At 41.7% G+C, this 19,502-nt stretch overlaps 2 protein-coding genes across 6 annotated transcripts in view; both read left to right on the top strand.

The window, feature by feature from the left end:
- The first annotated feature begins 1,885 nt into the window (after positions 1 to 1,885).
- On the top strand, positions 1,886 to 15,397 carry phf20a (PHD finger protein 20, a). 3 transcript variants are annotated; one of them, XM_029502690.1, is made up of 17 exons: positions 1,886 to 2,021; positions 4,012 to 4,118; positions 5,402 to 5,573; positions 5,907 to 5,991; positions 6,465 to 6,541; positions 6,652 to 7,234; positions 7,346 to 7,396; positions 7,495 to 7,764; positions 7,920 to 8,114; positions 8,276 to 8,368; positions 8,950 to 9,105; positions 10,150 to 10,331; positions 10,453 to 10,552; positions 11,522 to 11,717; positions 11,842 to 12,283; positions 13,237 to 13,417; positions 14,079 to 15,397. In XM_029502690.1, exons 2-17 carry the CDS (start codon positions 4,036 to 4,038, stop codon positions 14,219 to 14,221), a joined length of 3,009 nt encoding a protein of 1,002 aa, XP_029358550.1. In that variant the 5' UTR covers positions 1,886 to 2,021; positions 4,012 to 4,035; the 3' UTR covers positions 14,222 to 15,397. The 3 variants fall into 3 exon arrangements, with proteins under 3 accessions (XP_029358550.1, XP_029358551.1, XP_029358552.1); XM_029502691.1 differs by having other exon boundaries at positions 7,920 to 8,099; XM_029502692.1 differs by lacking the exon at positions 8,950 to 9,105.
- A 966-nt stretch (positions 15,398 to 16,363) lies between these two features.
- The window catches only part of ndrg3a (ndrg family member 3a), a 30,344-nt gene continuing 27,205 nt past the window's right edge, over positions 16,364 to 19,502 (top strand). The window contains exon 1 of one of the 3 annotated variants that reach the window (XM_029501866.1): positions 16,364 to 16,575. The gene's annotated coding sequence lies outside the window, so the exon portion shown is untranslated. The remainder of the gene's footprint in view (positions 16,576 to 19,502) is intronic. The other 2 variants (XM_029501865.1, XM_029501867.1) reach the window with 2 other exon arrangements.

Here is a 19,502-nt window from a genome sequence, read left to right on the forward strand (position 1 = left end):
CTGTATCCTATTATACTGCATATCCCCCCAAACAACAGTTTAGAGGTTACCTCTACCTTGGGGAAAATCTTTCATATCACTGTAAATATTTTTATTTCTACTTGTACTGTAATTTAACGTCACTCTAATTTAGCATACATTTTTAAGTATTAGTAATGAAGTATTACATGTTTATATTATTATAATTATTGATCATATAAATCTATATTTGAAAATATTGCAGCCGCATTTTAATATATTTTGCTTGATTTCATTTACCACAGGAATTAAAAAGCTAGATTAGATGCCTTTATTGTCATTGTTTACACAATACAATGAAATTCCAGGTGCTTCCAGATCACAAACGTTGTAACATAACATAAATACTGTGCATAAAAACATCCTCAGACAATACTGTTGCACCATCTCTGAAATGATATTGCAAAATTAGTCAGTCAGAGTCCATATTGCACAGCATTACCAAACACTTTCCTGCCTTCTATATGGAGAAATCCATATATATTCCATGAGTTCTTCACAAGTCACATGCTGTGCACTTTTTGATCTGAAAAATTACAAGCACTGTCAATCAATTTTTTAGCCCTGGTGGTAATGAGCTGAGGAACATTTCTCACTGTGTGTGGTCAAGTGCAGATAATGGAGAATGGTCTGCACTACATGGACAATTAAAAACTCAAATTCTAACAGGCATATGCAGTAGCATCACTGAAACGAATGCTGAGGCATGATGTTGCAGAAAGTTAATGAAATGTTACATTAATAAAAAAAAAAAAATTAAGTATTCTTATACACAGGGATAACGCCACAAACAGCAAGGTCTATGACATTTTAGAGAAAATAAAAAGGTTTTCATCAGGGTTAGGAATCTTGATGTTTTGATGGTTTCACAAGAGGCGATGTTATAGTTAAACTCCACGTCCAGCTACTCCATTTAGCAAGGGACTAAAGTTCTGAAGTTCATTTTGACAAGTGTTTCTTAAAATGTTATGTTTAAATGTTTTTCAGTACAGAAATCAATTATATAGTTTTTCTACACTACAGAAGAACTCTTACTGCCCCATTACAAAATCAATTTTAGTCATTTTATAAAATAAAAAAACCTTTTTCTGACCATAATGATCTATATCCAGGCCATATAGTTACACTATACTGTCCAGATGAGTATCATACATACATGCACATTTTAGCTGCATTTATACAACAAAATGTAATATCTGTTTCAAGATATTATATGTATATGGAATGCTTAAGAGAATCATTTATTCTGTGACTCCAGTAAGTGAACAATTGTTAATTCTTCTTTAGTAAACAAAGCAGCAAGGCAGCAAGGCCTGTCAGGGATGTGCAGCAGTTATTTCTGCTTCAGTTGAAATTAGTGGAACTCCAATCTTTAAATTCAGCTCATGGGGATAGTTCTGACAGCCTGAAATCCACAAGTATTAAATAAGAATTTGGTTGAGTAATGTTGGACTGCAAACTGTAAACAGGCTATCTGCATGGACAGTGGGTGGTGCTGTATGCTCACTAATCTGTATAAAGATGTGAGCAATCACTCTGAACCTGCTCTGGCCCGGGACCTGCTGGATCTAATGTCCGTATATGAAAAGCTGAGATTTTGGTGTTCATGTAATAGATCGTGGTTGCCTCTATCTAAAAAAGCCTTGCAATATTCATTTACATTCGTGGCGGCCTTAAATAGATTGGTTTCGTTTTGAAGATAAGGACAGGTTTGATACCTGTAAAGGAAAAGGTTTTTTTTTTTTTTTTTTTAAATAAACTGTTTTCATGAAACACTTGCTGTGGTCTTTCACACGTCAGACCTCTCATCGGAATACATGACGGCTCGGGTCCGTTGAACGCGCATGCGCATCGCATCGCCACACAGCCCGCGCCGGTGGAGATCTGGGAGAAATTCAACTGCGTGATCTGGAGCAGACAGGCGGAGGCGGCGGTGCCTGCTTTTCTGAAGGATTACGGTGCACATTTTACACACAACCGGACAAAGAGTGATCGGAGAACAGGTATGAAGCCACATTCTTTCCTCCCCGGGCCTCTCAGAGTTTGTGGCCGCCGGTCAGACAGCTAACGAGGCCCGTTTGGTGAATCCATCAGCAGCGTACATGGTGCGGTGCCGCATGTCGGCTTTCTCACTTCAAAACAAACGTGACGAAGTAGCTTATACAATGTTGTGTGTGTACACTTCTCTATTGTGCTTGTGTGGTTGCTGCTGTGTTATTCGGGCCGCCTTTGCTCTCTGGTATGTTTTATTTATTTATTTATCGTTTCTTTAATGGCTCCGGGGCTGGTCAGTTGGTGAAGTTTATTGCTCGACAGCTCCACGCCGCTCGTCCACGGCAGGAAAAGTATGAAAAAGTAGGCCCAGCGCGAGGCCCGGGCGAGCGCTGTGACTGACAGCCGTCTGGCCAATCGGGTGCGGGCATCCCGCCCCCAGCGGACTCTTCCGACCAGTCATACTTGCCAAAGTCCGTGACGCTGGCTGCCGTTGCTCTTGCGCCACGCCCACTGGTTATAAAACACAGGACAATAAAGTGTGAGGAGCGGTAAAGTGGTCAACAAAAGATCCAAAAGAGCGACACCGTATCTTCTGTGAGAAAACACGGATTCACGGGAATACTGTGTTTTCTTTTTTTTTTTCTTTTTTTGGTGTGGGGGGTAAATAACACGATGTGTGTGAGCTTTTCCCCCAAAATACCATCCTATGGTTTAACGAGCCGTCATGAAATGTGGCCGTGGTGTCATGCTTAGACAGAAATCCGCGTCCGTGTCCGGGCTGACACCGATTCTCGGTGCGCGCCCCGCCGCCTGTGTCGCTGCAGTCTGTCTGGTTCAGTGCCGGCCTTTAAAATGCCCCATTTCCTCCATTTTTCTCACCTTAATGAATATGCTATTGTTTGGATGTAGATGTGGAGCGGACGGATCATCTCAGATGTGTCTGCCATTGTCCTCTTTTGTGTCTATTCGTCGGCTCAATCGGCTGATCAGAAAAGCACGTGGGCTGAGTAGTGTGTAGATATCCGGTTTGTGGGTTGCGCTGAAAGCCAGTGACTGCACGATGGTGAACCCAGTCACCCCGGAAAAAAAGTAAGGCGTTGTGTGATTTGCCTTGGAAACAATTTAGCTTTAAATAAATGGCGCCGATATCTCAGCGATGTGCAAATTTGTCTAAAGAGGCGCTGCTGGCGGGAAGCTATTGCTAATTACTGCATAAGAGAAAAACATCCATCTCCTCCTCCAAGCCTCTTACTGTAGGCGGAGGGCTGCATATCACCAGTACACTACGGGCCTGCATTTGCTGTGGCTGTAGAGACAGGATCTTGATTTTTTTTTAAAGAAGATAATCGGTTTAGTTATCTTGTGCATAACTGTCCTAACAGCAGTGGGGGGAAGTGAAAGCTGTGCTGAATTTTAGTAGTCATTGTTCCTCCTCTTCTCATTGTAACTTCTGGATAGTGAGATGAAATATATTAAAATGAAACTTGTCTAATTTTTGTTTATTGCTCTGAATCCATGAACGTGTGAGATCTTCCCTGGAACACTCAACATCTGATATTAGTTACACATTTCACCACCATTTGAAGGGCATGGCTCACCTTAGTATATCAGTTTTCCCTTGCTGTACACTGTGTTGCACTATGTTAAAACATCTGTAGCTTGTGTATGTCTGCACTTGTCATATCTTTCCCCAGTCTGGACTGCATTATTGTTCTGCTGGTACGCAGTACGGGAGTGATTTAGTCACCTTTTTAACACCAAAATTACTACTTGGGTGCAAACCTGTGATTTTCTACCTTCCTCTGTCAAACTAATTCTTACTAATGACCTGGGAGAGACAGAACTGGCTGCAAGATTGCCTGTAAAGTCCTTGACAGTCATGTGTTGTGTTCTCAGCTGGAGACACGTTTCTTCATAGTGTATCCAAGGTTGTTTGGGTGTAGTGTGGATTGGTGTTTATTGGTTAATGTCCGTGTGTGTATGTGTTTGTGTGTACAGGAAGGGAGCCTTGATGTGGGCAGTATGAGTAAGACGCCCCCTAACAGAAGAGGGATAACATTTGAGGTGGGAGCTCAGCTTGAGGCCAGAGACAGCCTCAAAAACTGGTGAGTCATGGCCTCGCTCATTCCTCTCCATCCATTTTAATATTCACCTCCCTCACACCCTCACTTAAAATCTCATGCTTTCCTTTCTTGGCCCTGGGTTATCTGTTTTGTATCATATCAAAGAGTAAGAAAAGGTTGTAGGGAGCCACCGAGATCTATTAATGCATCATTGCTCTTTTGCCAGTGAACAATAGCTCGTAATGTGTGTATGTGAGTGAGCGTGTCTGTGTTCAGATAACCAGCAAACCTACCTTTGACCTGGATGAATAACTAAAACTGATTTTTGATAATCTTTTCGAATATTTTTACAATCATACAAAGGAAAGTGATCATTGCTATAAAAGCAACGTGATCAGACTATTCAACCATCTAGCAGATCTTTTTACCTATTAACTGCTCCCTACTTTTTAATCAGTCACTTTTATCATTTCTTTTGTACATACAAGATACACAGAGTAATTGAATTTATGTTTGCTCTTTTGTCCTCTACGTTGTAACATAGAACCAAAGAAAATAAGGTGGAGAATATACAAGAGCAGAGAAAATTACTTAAAAAAAAAGAGAGAAAAAAAAAAAGTACAAAATTAATTAAATATAGAAAGTTAGAAATTAAAAATCTAGACTGTATAATAACCTATAAATAACATACCAAAGCAGCCAGAAATGTTGTAATATTGCAGGGATTGAAAAGGGGATGTGCAATTTGTGCATATTACATTTTTTTCACAATTTGTGTCATATTATTTGTACATAAAGACCTGATTGAGGTCAGAGAAGCAATGGCAATGTTGGAGAAACAGCTGTGACTCCCGTAGAAGCAGTTCTTATAAAGTGGCTGGTGTCAGCATGGTAGGCAAAGCCATTGGTGTGTGTGTGGTAAAGGGAGGTGGGGGTTGAGTTGAGCCGTTCATCAGCTTGAGAAGAATTATTGAAGAAGCACTAGCATTTGTTTACCCATTATTCTCCAGTTTCAGTCATTAATTGCACGACACATGACTGACCTCAAGAATTACAGTTGATATTGGTTACCAGCTCCATGCAGCTCCTCTGATAAAATGCAGAAAAGGTTGGAATGTTGTAATTGTGGCTTCTTTATTTTATTTCTGTTTGTTTTTCTGTTGTTGTTATGTTTACATTTTCAAAACCTATTAATTTGTACTGTCTCGCCACCCACATTTGTATATGTGATAAAGGAACATGTAAGTGTCCCTTTTTTTTACCTTCCCTTCTCTCAACCCTCATTGCATTCCAGTCCAGATTATTGAATGTCTTTTGTCCTTTAGGTATGCTGCCAATATAGAGAAGATTGACTACGAAGATGAGAAAGTACTAATCCATTACCGTCAGTGGAGCCACCGCTACGACGAGTGGTTTGATTGGACAAGTCCCTACTTGAGACCTGTGGAGAGGATCCAGCTGAGGCGGCAGGGACTGCAAGGCGACACTCCTTTACCTGTAAGCTAAGAGTGCTGTTCATGCTTTGTTTAACCTGTGATGTATAAGGAGATTGTGTGTTGATCCCCGCTCTTATCTTGTGTACTTTTGTCTTTCTCCTCAGTGTATTTATTTGTCAGTTATTTGGATTTTTATTGTTTTTGTAATGTCACATAACCAAATTGGCTATATGCTGCTTGCAAGTAGATTTTAGTAGTGCTTTATTTCAATGAAGTGCTAACAGCAATGATTATTTATTTTTTTTTTTTTGTATAAAATAATTCCACCTCCCATGATGTTTTGACAACATGGCTGCAGTATTTCCTACATTCAATATAGCTGTCTTTTCTTCAGGGCTTTCATGTGAATGACAAGGTCCTGGCCAGCTGGTCGGACTGCCGTTTCTATCCCGCTAAGGTCATTTCCGTCAATAGAGATGGTGGGTATTATTAACTTCAGATGGTGCAAATTTGTGTTGCGTTTTTAGTATTTCTGTCTTATAATATTTTGTATATGACTTTACAACATTTAGCTAAATGATTATTTTGACTGAATTTGACTTTTATTTGCAGACACCGCAGATATCCTACTTATTATTGAAATTATGTTTGTCAGAACAAGATGTTGTTTTTTGCAACATTTCCAGAAATCTGTCACTTTATAATATATACATGTGTAAAATTTATTTTGCATATTTTTCAATAGTAGCAAAAATTCTTTCTCTGTCATTGATATGAGAAACTATGGACATAGATTTGTCAGATGAACAGGGGAAAAAAAGGAATCTTTCACACTAAAAACTTGAAGCAAAGACAATGTCTCATTTGTAAAGAGCTACCTGACTCATAGCTGGAATATCCTCTTTGTAAAGAACTTTTTTGCATCATTTTTGTTCTCCTTCTACCCTTTCAGCATCCTACACTGTCAAGTTCTATGATGGAGTGATTCAGACAGTGAAGGGGATACACGTGAAGCCATTTATCAAACAGGTACGTTGTATTTGCAAAATTTGTTTTGTATGCACGTAGTGTGCTTTCTTCTTTCATCTATGCTGTATTTTCAACTCTTGTTTGCTAAATTTTGTCATACCCACGAATAGAGAGGCGGTGCTGGTGGAGGAAAGTCAAGGTCCTCAGAAAGGAACATGGTTAGGGGGCTCCAAAACCGGAGGGAAAGGAGGCCACGGGAGAATGGAGGTCCAAAAAACAAGCGAGCCAGACGAAGCACTTCTGACCAAGAGGAGGACAGCAACAGTGAAGATGAAGAACGAGAAGAGAGGATGGTGAACGAAAAGAACAAGAAAGCAAATGGTGAGGTAGAGGCTGCGCCCACTGTCAAACAGGAAGAGGAAACGTCAGAGCAAGTGCATCAGAACAAGTCCAGGGACACTGAAAAAGGGACAGAACTCACAAATGGAGTAAAGGTTGAAGAAGATGACAGGTGTCACATAAATGGAGAGGTGAAGGAAGAACAGGTGGAAACTGAACAGAGTGGAACAAAGCCATATGCAGAGCCGCCCAAGCCATGTACAGAGTTACCCACTCAAACGTCAGCACAGACAGAGCAGGTGTCTGTAACTATGACAACCACAGAATCCAGTCAAGATGTGGAGCAGAAGCCAAACTTCCAATCTGAAAGCTCTCAGCCTGTCACAGACATACCACCCCCCCAGCCTGTGAAGCGTAAGTGTTAATGACGTACGTTATACAATGTGTTCCCTGTATCTGACCCGTGAAAATTAACAACTATGCAGTAAATCAAAGCATCATAGCATCTTCTTTGTCTTTTGATAGCGGTAAGGAAGCAAGGCTTCCACAACCCCAACAGATTCAGCAGAGAACCATGTGAGTACATCTATGTAAGTAAATTAATTTAGTCATCACTTGTTACCTTAGATGTACTTTTAATTTGTATGCTTTCCTTTTGTGGTTTGCTGTTTTAGTGTACCGGGTTATCAAAAACCAACCTCCTCCCGTCCTGTCTATCAACCTTGACCACAACCCGTTTAAGTGCAGCGCTCCTGGCTGCACAAAGTCATTCCGAAAAGCTAAGCTGCTGCACTACCATATGAAATATTACCATGGTGAGGAGCAACCTCCAGAGGAACAGCACAGCCCCACCAGAAGCGTCCAGACCCGGGCCGCTGAGAAACAGGCTACAGCCACTGGTTTAGATGGTGCAAAGAGAAGGCGCACCATTTCTGCCTCTATGCGTGAGTTCCACTCGGTCCCAATTTAAGTCACAGAGGAAGACATATTTACCCTTTGTTGGCTGTTAAACAGGAATAGAGAATGTGCCACAATTTAAGCTTTGCATAAATATTATGGTTTTGGATTTACATTTGCCTTTTCCTTTGACCTTTCTTAGAATCCGTTGGAGGTGTCTCAGCTCCCCGTGGTGAGGTAAAGACAGCAGGCAGGCGCACATCAGCCCCACCTGCAGTCAACACCCAGGGCCATCAGCAGAGGGCGCTGCTGAGAGAGAAGAGCAAGGAAAACCAGCTGGACAGGAACGGATGCCAGCAACAGGACAAGGATTCAGACAAAGGTGGCTTTGACATTGGTCAGTATAATGCTGTAACCCTGTCAGTAGGTTTTGTTTACAAGGTGAAAATAACTGTATTATAATCTAACAGATGACTGTTTGAGCACAATTTTAATGATAGGCTGTAATGTTAACTGTGCTCACAGAGGACTTAAGTTCTGCCATTTAACGGTCCCCAGGGTCATTAAAAGACAAACTGAAAGAGAAACCGAAGCAGAAAGATTTCCTCCGCATTAAACTAAAGAAGAAGAAGAAAAAGAAGGCAAAGTCTGGTAAGATGGGGTCACTGGCATCTGGCCTTCTCACTTCTATGCTGCGCTGCATGTGCATTCAATGTGACATTGTGAAAATGGCTAATCTGCAAAGCATGAAACACCCCATTCACTCCTTGGTGTGGTGGCTGAGACCCTGTGCGTGGGAGTGTTACAAGTGCTACTTCTGTCGCTGAACTCTGTCACTCCATTGCGCCAAGCAAAGGCCTCCAATTCACTTCATTTACCTCAGCTTTATATGACATAAGTGGTCATGAAAAGTCAGATTAGATTGTGGCACTGACAGAGAATAATCCACATACAATTCTATACACAGTTTACTATTTCTAAGTAGCTTCCACACTTGTGTGTTTGGCATAGACACATGTGTACTGTATGTATAGGCTACCTCACACTGGTTATGTCACGCAGTTCAAAGGCCTGAATTGCGGGCCGTACCACAAAGTCTGTTTTTAAATCATTCATTTGTCCATATTGTTTGTTGTGCCACACTATGTCATCTCCTGATGGCCGTTTGTTTAGCATTTTCAAAGTTGACATTTCTGTTCTACGTCTGCTTCCCCCCTTCCCTGTATTAACAGACTACACAGGTAGTGAGGAGAATATTGACATCTCAGTATTGGGTCTTCAGTCCAAATTGAATGTCCCACTCAAATCCCCCCCCTCACACAATCACAAGCCTGAGGCCTACCCCAGCAGGCCCGGATACAGCTACTCAAAGCAGATACATGTGGATGGTGGGTATCTCTATGACTGTGTGTGCATACGTGTGTATTTGTCTGTTTGTGTGTGTGTGTGTGTGTGTGTGACTATACATGGCCTCCTCTCCCTGTCATTCTTCTGTTTCCCTATGGATTCAATCCATCATGCAGGTCATGTTTTAGTTTGTTCTGCAGCAAACCTATTATCTGTGTCCAATTGTCATTGTATAAAACGTGTCATAACCTGTGGAAAGAACTGGCCACTGTCACAGATGAATCCACTTGTAACGCTTGGTTGATTGAATCCAGAGCTTTTTTCCTGCTATCGCTTCCCTCATCATATAATCCATAAAAAAAAAAACATCAAAATTCATAAAAAAAAAAATATTTAAATTAGGGATGCACAAACCTTCATGGTATTGGCCGGTATTTGTTTGAGATGGGACATCTCGCTGTTTTTAAAAACTCACTAAATAAAAGGCTGAAGCTTCCTTGAAAAATGGATGACCTCGGTGGGACATTCCTGGTGTGTCGATGACTTGAATAGCACAACGTGATGATCTCATGTGCGGTTAGGGTTAGTGTCAGAAATAAATTTTTTGCTGATTTTGAATTTTAGCAGCAATCTAAGTACATGTAGACCATTAAATTGGGTGTATTGATTGACAAAGTGTACATTGTAATTTAATTTCAGTTGAATTTAGTGTACAGTTGTCCAATGCTCTTAGCTGTACGATGCAGGGCATCATCCCAGTCTGTTTTAAGTAGGACAGGATGTAAATATCTTGTTTTGTCTAAAAACAGTTGTCATAAATAAATTATATTCAACGTTGTGTAAGTAAAAGAGCTTGCATTATTTTGCATAAACAATGCTTCTTACATAATTTTAAGATTTGTGTTTTGTGCCTGCATTTCCCAGTTGGCCAACACAGGAAAAATATTGGTTATCGGCCAAATTAGTTGTAAAATATCGGCAAAAAATCCAATATTGTGCTGCCCTATTTTAAACTAACTCAATTAAGGAAAGGTTCTGTTATTCACATGAGAAAACAAAAGTTCTGCTCATTCCCATTACTATAGATGAGGATAGCATCAGTGATTGGTCTACTGACAGCTGTGGGTGGAGTGACGATGACTTTGGTGTCGATTTGGACGTCACCACACCTCCCCTGAGTGTGGACTCTGGTGCTGTGGACACCGGTGACCAGGAGATTGTCCGATGTATCTGTGAGGTGGAGGAAGAGAATGACTTCATGATTCAGGTTAGCTTGTTTGTTTCTCACTGTTTAAGTTTTGCCTGTTTTAGAGACATTGCCAGCTTTCTTTGTTTTAATTTTAGGGTTGCACACAAATAAAAATTAGATTTTTTTTTCCTTCCCTCAGTGTGAAGATTGTTTGTGCTGGCAGCATGGCACCTGCATGGGGCTGTTGGAAGAAAACGTTCCTGACAGATATACCTGCTACATCTGCAGAGACCCACCAGGTGAGAGAAAACAACCACTTCAATCCAACACTTTTTGCCACTCATGTCTTTGGTTAATTTGGTGTGTTTTACTAGTTGTCAAATGATGCTGTGGGTAATTAACATTGAGTGGTGTGATTATTATTTTTTTTTTCTCAACGGAAAAGTATGCGTTTTTAATAACAAGTAGAGAGTCAACATTTACATTGATTTTAGTATTCACCGGTATCATATATTTCTGAAAAAAATGTTATTATGATTCATGTTGTTCATGCAACAAAATGGTGTCTTGTTACTTGCTAAAGAGAACATAGTTTACCTTGGTATGCTGTAATAAGCTACATATCTGTGGCAAAACACGGACCAGAATATACTTTCAGCTACTGAAAGGGATGAGGAAGATGTAAGAGGCACCACTGATTGTGCTTCAAATAAGCGTAAAAGAATATAAATTTAAGTTTACCAACATCATCCTGACATTACAGGATGTTTTTTTTCTGCAGATTGCCTTTTGTCTTATTGATTTTTAAATGGAAACTAAATATAGCTGCAATTTTTCTCCCCTGGCATGAGAAACAGTCAGATTCCAGTTTTAAATGATTAAGGCTTTCTGGGGCCTCACTAATGTGTTCACATTAAATGTCACAAAGAGTTGTGTGATTTCACAGGTGCTATTTAAGCTGAAAGGGGGGGAAAAAGGACTGTTAGGGGGAGGAATGAGTTGGTATGTCTGATCATAGTGACATACACATCACTTGTCAAAGTGAAAGCTACCTTTTATTTCTGTAATGTAACTATTTATATTTATAATTATTTTCCAATCAACTTTTTTGGGGGGCTGATCACTACAGCTTGTGTCAGATGCTACAGAATATCAGTCAGGAGATGGATTAGGGGATGGCAACTCTCCATTTACTGTGTTATACTATCTAGCATTCACTATCAAGTAGTTTGAATGAAAATCGGTCGATAACCTTACACCATTCCCAGGTCAGAGACAGAGTCTGCGCTATTGGTATGATCGCGAGTGGTTGAGCAATGGTCACATGTACGGTCTTTCCTTCCTGGGAGAGAACTACTCTCACCAAAATGCCAAGAAGATCACCACCACCCACCAGCTGCTGGGGGACGTGCACCATGTGGTGGAGATCCTCAATGGGCTGCAGCTCAAGATGAATGTCTTACAGTGAGTACAGAGGAACTGTGTGATGAGACTTGATTTATATTAAGACCAAATTTAAGTTGCTCTTAACAATTTCCCTATTGTTCATTATGGTGATACTGCTCTAAATTTTCCTGTGGCTGCTCAGGACCAACACTCACCCTGACCTGCAGCTGTGGCGACAGCCGTGGAAGCATTTGGAGAGATCACGGACTGGCTCTGATTCATGTCGGGGCAGTGACGCTGCACCATCCCCTGTGACTCCTGATGAGGACATGAGTCGGGGAGAGATTTTAATGTCCAATGCTTTGGAGAAGCTAAGCCGGGCTGCTACAGCTGCCACCTCCTCTTCATCCTGCTCCTCCTCCCCCTTCCCATCCTTCCAGGACTCATACATTACCAGTGAGCACTGCTACCAGAAGCCACGGGCATATTACCCAGCAGTGGAGCAGAGGCTGGTGGTGGAGACCAGACAGGGCTCAGAGCTGGAGGATAGCATGAGAAGCACTGAAGAACTCCTGGAGCGAGAGCAACGTTATGGGAGCCTGCTAGAGACAGACAAGCCCAAATCGACAGATGCCAATAATAAGGTTGGAACAGCAGATGGGGACTTCAAAAGTACAACCTGAGGTTGCCGCTATAGTGAATTGAAACATCTAAAACTACTATTCCTACTACTGAAACGTAATTTCTGTCAGTGAGGTTTGTCCATCAAGTGGTGCTAAAATAGAATATTTGAGATCTAAGGAGTGATTGCTATAGAGAATATGTAATAGGATTTTCACAACACATTATTGATGCACACGGTAACAAAATACTGCATTGTTTGCATGGCTAATCTTGATTTAATCAAGATTTTATATGTCAAGTGCATTGTTGTTGATATAGCATCAAACCACACCACAATTTCTCAAGCCAGTTTAAAATAGAGCAGGTCTCTTTCTAATATTATGTAGAGGGACCCAAAGCTCTCCACTAAGGACAAGCACATAGTAATAATAGCAAAAATAGCTTCTCTTTTCAGAGCCAGAAAGCCTGTACAGAAACTAGGCTTATGCTTGTGTGACCATAGCAACCAAGGTTAACTTATGTAAACTTTATTATTTTCCCCAGCTGCCAGTGGCACGGAGAACTAATTTATAGGCTGTTTTAATACCATAATGTTCCTCAGGACATCTAAGTGATTTCCCTGCCAGATTCATGTGATGATCAACTTGACAACAGACCATTTTAGGATTTGCAAACAGTTAAGGTGATATTTCATCTAAGTATGTCATAAGAACTGATGCCTTGAGACCAAATCAAAGGCAAAGTTCAGAAAATGTTAGAGCATTTGTTTTTCTACTGTACTGAAGGTGCTGTTGTAGCTCCTGTAGATATGATTGTTCTAATGTCATCAGAGTCACAACAATACGAGTGACTTCTATTTTGTTGTTTAGCTCTCATTTTCATAGATTTTTTTTTTTCCTTTGGATTTGGCAGAGTTTTGATCTTTTTTTTTTTTTTTTAACTATATGTTTTGTAATGTAAATGGTGTTTCCAGGCTTCATTTGGTGGCTCGTGGTCCCAGGCTGAGCTAAGGGATGAAGGTGTGAGAGGTTCCAGTGAAGTAGCAGATAACAGCAGGCAGCATCAACAGTGGCAGATCAACTTGCTGGATCACATAGATGCAGTTCAGGATGAGGTATCCCACAGGATGGACTTCATTGAGAGAGAGTTGGACGGTAAGAGCTCTCTCTGGTAGACTTGAAACTTGAGTTTTTTTTTTTTACCTCAGGATCATTAAATTTGAGATTAAAAGATAGAGATGACACCCACTTTTATATCAGAGGCTCGTTAAACCATTGAGTCTCAGTCAACTGTTTGATGCTAGTAACATGAAGTTTCTGCTCAGTTCTGCAGTTTCTGAGTAAGAACACATAATTTGACTGTAGACATGCTGACTAAAGTTTTGAAGCCTATCACCAATAAAGCTGCTCATAAGAATTCCACCTACTTCTGTGCTGAGTCTGATGTGGTGCCTGCTTTAGTTTACGTGTAAAGTGTAACAGTGCTTCAAAGTTCCTAAAAACCACCTATTAGGTGTGAAAGTCATCCTGTTTAATACACAGGCTTCTGTTCTCTGTTGCAAGTTAAGTATCACTCACTGTTGAGGTGAAACGCATTCACTTTTGATGACATGAAATTAAGCAATGGCACATTATTCATTGACATGTACAACGGGCTGTGATGATTGCATCATACCTTGGTTGGTGTGGTTCAGGATGCTGAAACGTGTTCTGATTTCTGCTTGAGAATTGTGTAATGTCTTTTGAGGGCTGAAAGAAATACATGACTGATAATCATGCATTCATCCCTGGTTCCCCTTCTGCTCATCTTCCTCAGTTCTGGAGAGCTGGCTAGACTACACTGGAGAGCTGGAGCCTCCAGAACCTCTGGCCCGACTGCCTCAGCTCAAACACCGTATGAAACGGCTGTTGACACAGCTGGGGAAGGTGCAGCAGATTGCCCTGTTCAGCTCCACATGAGGGCGTCAGAGAACAGCAGCGGCCTTAGGCGCCACACAGCATGAAGATGCGATACAGCAGAGGAAGCGCACAAGTCTTTCTGGCTGCAGAGATAACAATAGCAATGCAAGTGCAAGGCTCAAGGATTGTTTAGCACATTCTCTCTGACCTGATTTCTGCTGCTGTTTCTCCCTATCAAAATGGTTCTGTGTGGTGGAATCTGGTGCTACAGCAAGGAAATGTCTCATAGATATTTATATGAACGTTCATGGAAAGTTAGCATCATAAATCAGGATTAAATACAAAAAGTAACCTCGTCAATGCAGGAGAAAATCCTAAGGACCACATTAAACTTCTATGGTTCCCATGCAACTTTAAACCTTCTGAATGCCTTTTTGCCTGAGCTACTGCTTCAAGTTGCCCTGTCTCTCTCAGTACACAGTGCTTTACATGCAGAAGCTTTATATTTGAAATTGCAATGGTTCCTGAGCCAACACAGCCTCTTGGCTATTGTATTTTGTTTTTTCTTTTTCAAATGGTCACTGCTCTTGCATTAGCCTTCCCAAAGTTCCTTTTTGCCACCTGTCATACTGCATTGAAACTGTTTGCTCTACCTGTGGACAGGCAGTAACTTGAAGACACCCAGTATGTAAGAATGCTGAACAAGCAGCCCTTTCAAATAATCTGCTTGTGACACACTCAAGGGTTTGTTTTATACTACACTGTGAAGTTATTTTTGTTTGGAATCAAAGGCATCTTATTTTCAGCTTTAGAGGGGGTAAAAAGTGTGATTTCTGTTTTGTCTTAAGCTCTGTTTATTATATATCAGTTATTTTTCTGTGCGTTTGTCAGTTTCTGTGTACCTTCAGTTAACTCTTGGCATTGTTATTGCTGTAGCACTTGATCTATGACTCACTGAAACCTGTAATGTAGGCTCGTCTCTCCTTAACTCTAGCATCTTGTGCTTTGTCAGTGACAAATACTACTTAGATTTTGTTCTGTTTCATCTAATTGTTTACAGCATTTTGGCTGTTTGTAAATATGGTATTCAAAAATGTGCTCTTCTTTATTGAAAACGTACTCCAAATACAGATATTGTATGCTACTCTACTGTAAGTGTCTGGCTTAGAAGCAGGGAAAAAGTCCAAAACAATGCAAACAGATTTGCTGGTACATAAATAAACTATCATTGTTATTAACCACCACCGACACATTCTTGGCTGTTTTCTCACCGTGCTTCTGAGAGGCTGGGTGGTTGAAGTTGAGCGGCCCCTCTGTTTCTTTATGCAGCTGCTAGTAACTCTGCCGGGGAAGTCAGAGGTTGAATCAGTTACAGTTTGATGTCACAAGCTTTCTTTGCAGCCGATTTGTACTCTTACACAATCGCCTGGAAATTAAAGTCAGCAGTCCTACAGAGGTTGAAGGTGGGAGCTTGTGACTGTTAAGAGAACCAGAGGAAATGGGTGCCAAGTGCTTTTCTGCTGAAGTACCTCTGAGCAAGGCTTGTGTCTCCACAGGATCTAAAGCTGTCCGTTAAGGTTACGGTGCAGAGCAGCATCAGTGACAGGGTTGCGTGCACGCTTTTTTGCATAGCCGATTAATGTAGTTACATAGTCAGATTGAAAATAGAAATTTGATGGGAAACCTAATCGTTAATCTCTAGAAATTTGGAGGATTTGTGGAGGCAAACAGTAGTAAACGATATAATTTCGGCCAACATCTGCTGGTCAGAAGGCCGTTACCGTTTATAGATATATGTATATCTATATATATATATATATATATATATATATATATATATATATATGTGTATATATGTATATGTATGTGTGTGTGTATATATATATATATATATATATATATATATATATATATATATATAATCTCAATTTCCTCATTAAAAGGCTTCTGCTTTTGAGCATGCGCAATCCGCCCCCTGTTTCACCCCAGCACTGATGCAGCTCTGCCTGTCTTAAAGTTGGAGACATCAGCCGCCGTAGAGAGGTGACACTTGATTGTGGGTGCAGGTCAGTGTAGTCAGTGTGAACATCGTGTCTTTTGTTTGGATCGTGCCGTCGACTCTTGTCTTCGTATTCGTGTGTGTGCGTTTGTTTGTTTGTTTGTTTTTCGGAACAGAGTGAGACATCTGTCTCCTCTTCCTGTCTGTGACGTAAGGCGCCTCCTCCCATTGGCTGCCACCGACGCAGCGTGTAGTTCCGCCCAGAGTCACAGCGAAACACTATTTGAGACGGAGGAATCGTCGAGCAGCAGCAGCGGTGTGGTCTGACCAGAAATACTCATCCACCGCCGATATTCAACTACTTACCCACCGCGGAAGTGAGAAGGACCCATCGGACACTTGTTTCCCCGACGAGGTGAGTCTCTCATCCGTGTTCAGGTAGCGTCCCCCGGGTCCCCCCTTACAGATGTGCCCGACGCCACACGAGATTATCTCAGTCCGCCGGATTCCCCTACCTGCTCCTGCCCGTCCACGGTGTGAGTTCAGGCGGACTGATGGCGGCAGCCCCCCTCCCCCTCCCGGGAAAACACCGACTGTAAACGCACTTACCGAGCACACGCTTGAAGATGCCGGCCCCGCCGCGGAGACAAAGAGTCCGTCAGCTGCGGTTTGGATGGAAGAGCCGCCGCCGCCGCTGGCCGGCTGTGATGCGACACAGCCGGCCAGCGGCTCTCCTTCCTCCCTCTGTCCGAGCACTGCGCGGCTCGGCTCGGTTCAGCTCACTTGTTTTCTGTTGCATTATCCACCAGCTGAATAATAACTTGGACCCCCCCCCCCCCCCCCACCTTCAAATTTGAACCGAACCAGACCGGTCACGATGCGCTCAATTTCCATACTGAAACAAACAAAAAGGGACGCTGGCCGAACGGCTTTTAGCAAAAATGTGTTTTCTCCGCCGACTCGATAAAAACATCGCAGCTAAAATCTGTAGGAACAGCAACATGTCTCTGTTTACCACACCGGTCTGCTGTAAGAAGGCATAGGACTGGTAGTCAGAAATCAATTGCCACTGTAAACCACCAGTTGTACCTTTTTTTTTTTTTATGTCTGTTAGAGGAATTTAAATATCAATAATAATGACAACGCTTGTTTGGGTTAGGGTGTCTGGAGTTTGGGTAGGAGACTTCGCGAGCTGAAAACGCCCAAGTCCGTGTGTTGGATGTGTGACTTCGTCTCTCGTGGTGTCACAGAAGATTTGACTCTTTATTTTGCCCTCCCCACCAAAAAAAAAAAAAAAGTCCCAGTCTAGACTGGACTGGTCCCTCATCATGAATCAGATGAATCACAGGGGAGGGAGTGCAGGCAGCACATGAATGATGACAATGTCACTGGTGGACATGCGAAGGTCACACAGGTGGGAAGTGTGACGTGGTGGGCATCAGGTGTTTCCCCTTTCTATAGATACCGCAGACATCCTGTCATGGACTATGTACTAAAGCTTCACAGCCAAACTGTCACGATTAATTGGTAATTTTTATATATGTTTAGTAAAAGGAGATTAAATAACACAATGAAGGTCATCACAACCTTTGTATTAAGTGACCCAGAAACACTATCTGCATACCAATGCTTTCATTTGCGTGTCTTATTGTTTAAATTTGAATATGTTTTAGTTTCACAATGGTGGAGGGAAATTCAGGTGTTCTCACAGTTGACTTTCCACAATGCTCCTGACAGCGACACATGATCAGTAAGACTTGAATAGAGTTTACACAACAGGCCCCAACCAGACGTTTGTTGTCACCCTCAACATTGTTCCTAAAGGCTGTTGTTCAGGCTAGAAAATCCTATAGATAACTGCCTTTTTATCAGACAGCAGATTTCTAAAATTTCACCTGCTCTTTTGTTGTGAAAGTAGCAGAAAGAGTAGATGGGGGGGTAGGGCTCAGGTTTACTGCCATATTGTTGGAAGCGCTCCAGCCCTGGTTGATGATTACAGCTAAAACCTACTGCTTAACTTAAAGGAGTGTCAAAAGTTGTTTGTTGTACTTGTGATTTTGAAATGTGGTGGAAATGTGGTCATCTGGGCTCTCTAGGCTCCAACTATTAGTGCCCAATGAAATTTCAATAATTTAAAATGGGTTTATGCACTTTATTTCAGTACTTTTTTATAAAGCTGTCAGACTTCCCCATATTCTTTTAAACTGCAAAGGGCCACAAATGCTGAGAGCAATGAAGACAAAATTACCCACAGCACTTTCAGAGTGCAAACAAAAATGCAACAGTTCTCTGCTATGTGTGAAATTATAATGTAAACAAATGATAGAATGCAAATTCCGTTTTTCAGCATCCACAAACGACACTGTTAAGTTTCCGTTCAGCCTGGATTACAATTTACACAGGATGTATTACAGGGATTACAGAGTACATAAAAGTGAGAAATGCTCGTGTGTAAAAGAGGATTTCTTGCAGGGATAAATGTCAGCGAATAGCGCTCACTGGAGAGATGGAGACAGTAATTAAGCCACTGTGCTGACAGTCTGCCTTGTGTTCACACTCACCTCAGCATTACTGTGTCTATTGGTTTTCCAGACCTGCAGGGCTAAACATAACCTGTGCCAGACAGGGGCATTTGCTGCGACTTATCATAGCTGGTAGTATCTCTGTCATCTGCAACACACCTTCGTCTCATTTGTTCAATACAGCTAAGAGGTTTGTGTGTGTTTTTTAGCCACGGGAATGCTGTTCACGCCGTATTGTCTGTCCTTCTTTTCGTCTTGCCTGTTCTGCTGCTGTATTTTTGTAACTGTCTTAAGGTGAACCAGCCATAGAGTTACAGCACATCAGTGTCAAGTTTTCATAGAAAAGAAGCAGATCCATATACACCTCTGTTCCAGGTTAACTTCCCCCATTTCTTTTGGCCCCAGGTGGACAGGGTATGCAGACAGCTACCATTGAGTCCCCGTTCTGCTGGGCTTTACTATGAGGGTGTAATTGAGGTATAATATCGTAAACAAACGAATGGCAAAACACCAGTGAAAGTCAGTAGCAAGCTTGTGCGAGACAGTGACAGCATCGACACATTTTCAGACACTCTCATCTGCCTGGATCACACCCTTCCTGGAGGGAGGACTTTTACTCTCCCCATTTTCTTTATCAGCATCAGCAATATATCAGCAGGTGGCGATGAGGAGAGCCAGGGCACAGGTGGTAAGCTTGTTGATCCAAAATTTGGATATAAGCCAGGCTGGACCTCTGGATGCCCTGGAATGTCCTTCAGTGCCACAGCTCATTTAGGAGCCTATATTTTAAGAACAACCCCTCCTACACCTGCACATGATG

Source organism: Echeneis naucrates, chromosome 5, assembly GCF_900963305.1.
Source record: "Echeneis naucrates chromosome 5, fEcheNa1.1, whole genome shotgun sequence".
In the NCBI taxonomy this organism is placed as follows: Eukaryota; Metazoa; Chordata; class Actinopteri; order Carangiformes; family Echeneidae; genus Echeneis; species Echeneis naucrates.

Excerpts from the sequence above, each read along its gene's own strand:
- phf20a (XM_029502690.1), top strand. The coding sequence starts at position 4,036 with ATGAGTAAGACGCCCCCTAACAGAAGAGGGATAACATTTGAGGTGGGA. Across the intron at positions 4,119-5,401 it reads AGAGACAGCCTCAAAAACTG|GTATGCTGCCAATATAGAGA; the intron begins GTGAGTCATGGC and ends TTTGTCCTTTAG. Across the intron at positions 9,106-10,149 it reads AAAGCAGATACATGTGGATG|ATGAGGATAGCATCAGTGAT; the intron begins GTGGGTATCTCT and ends CCATTACTATAG.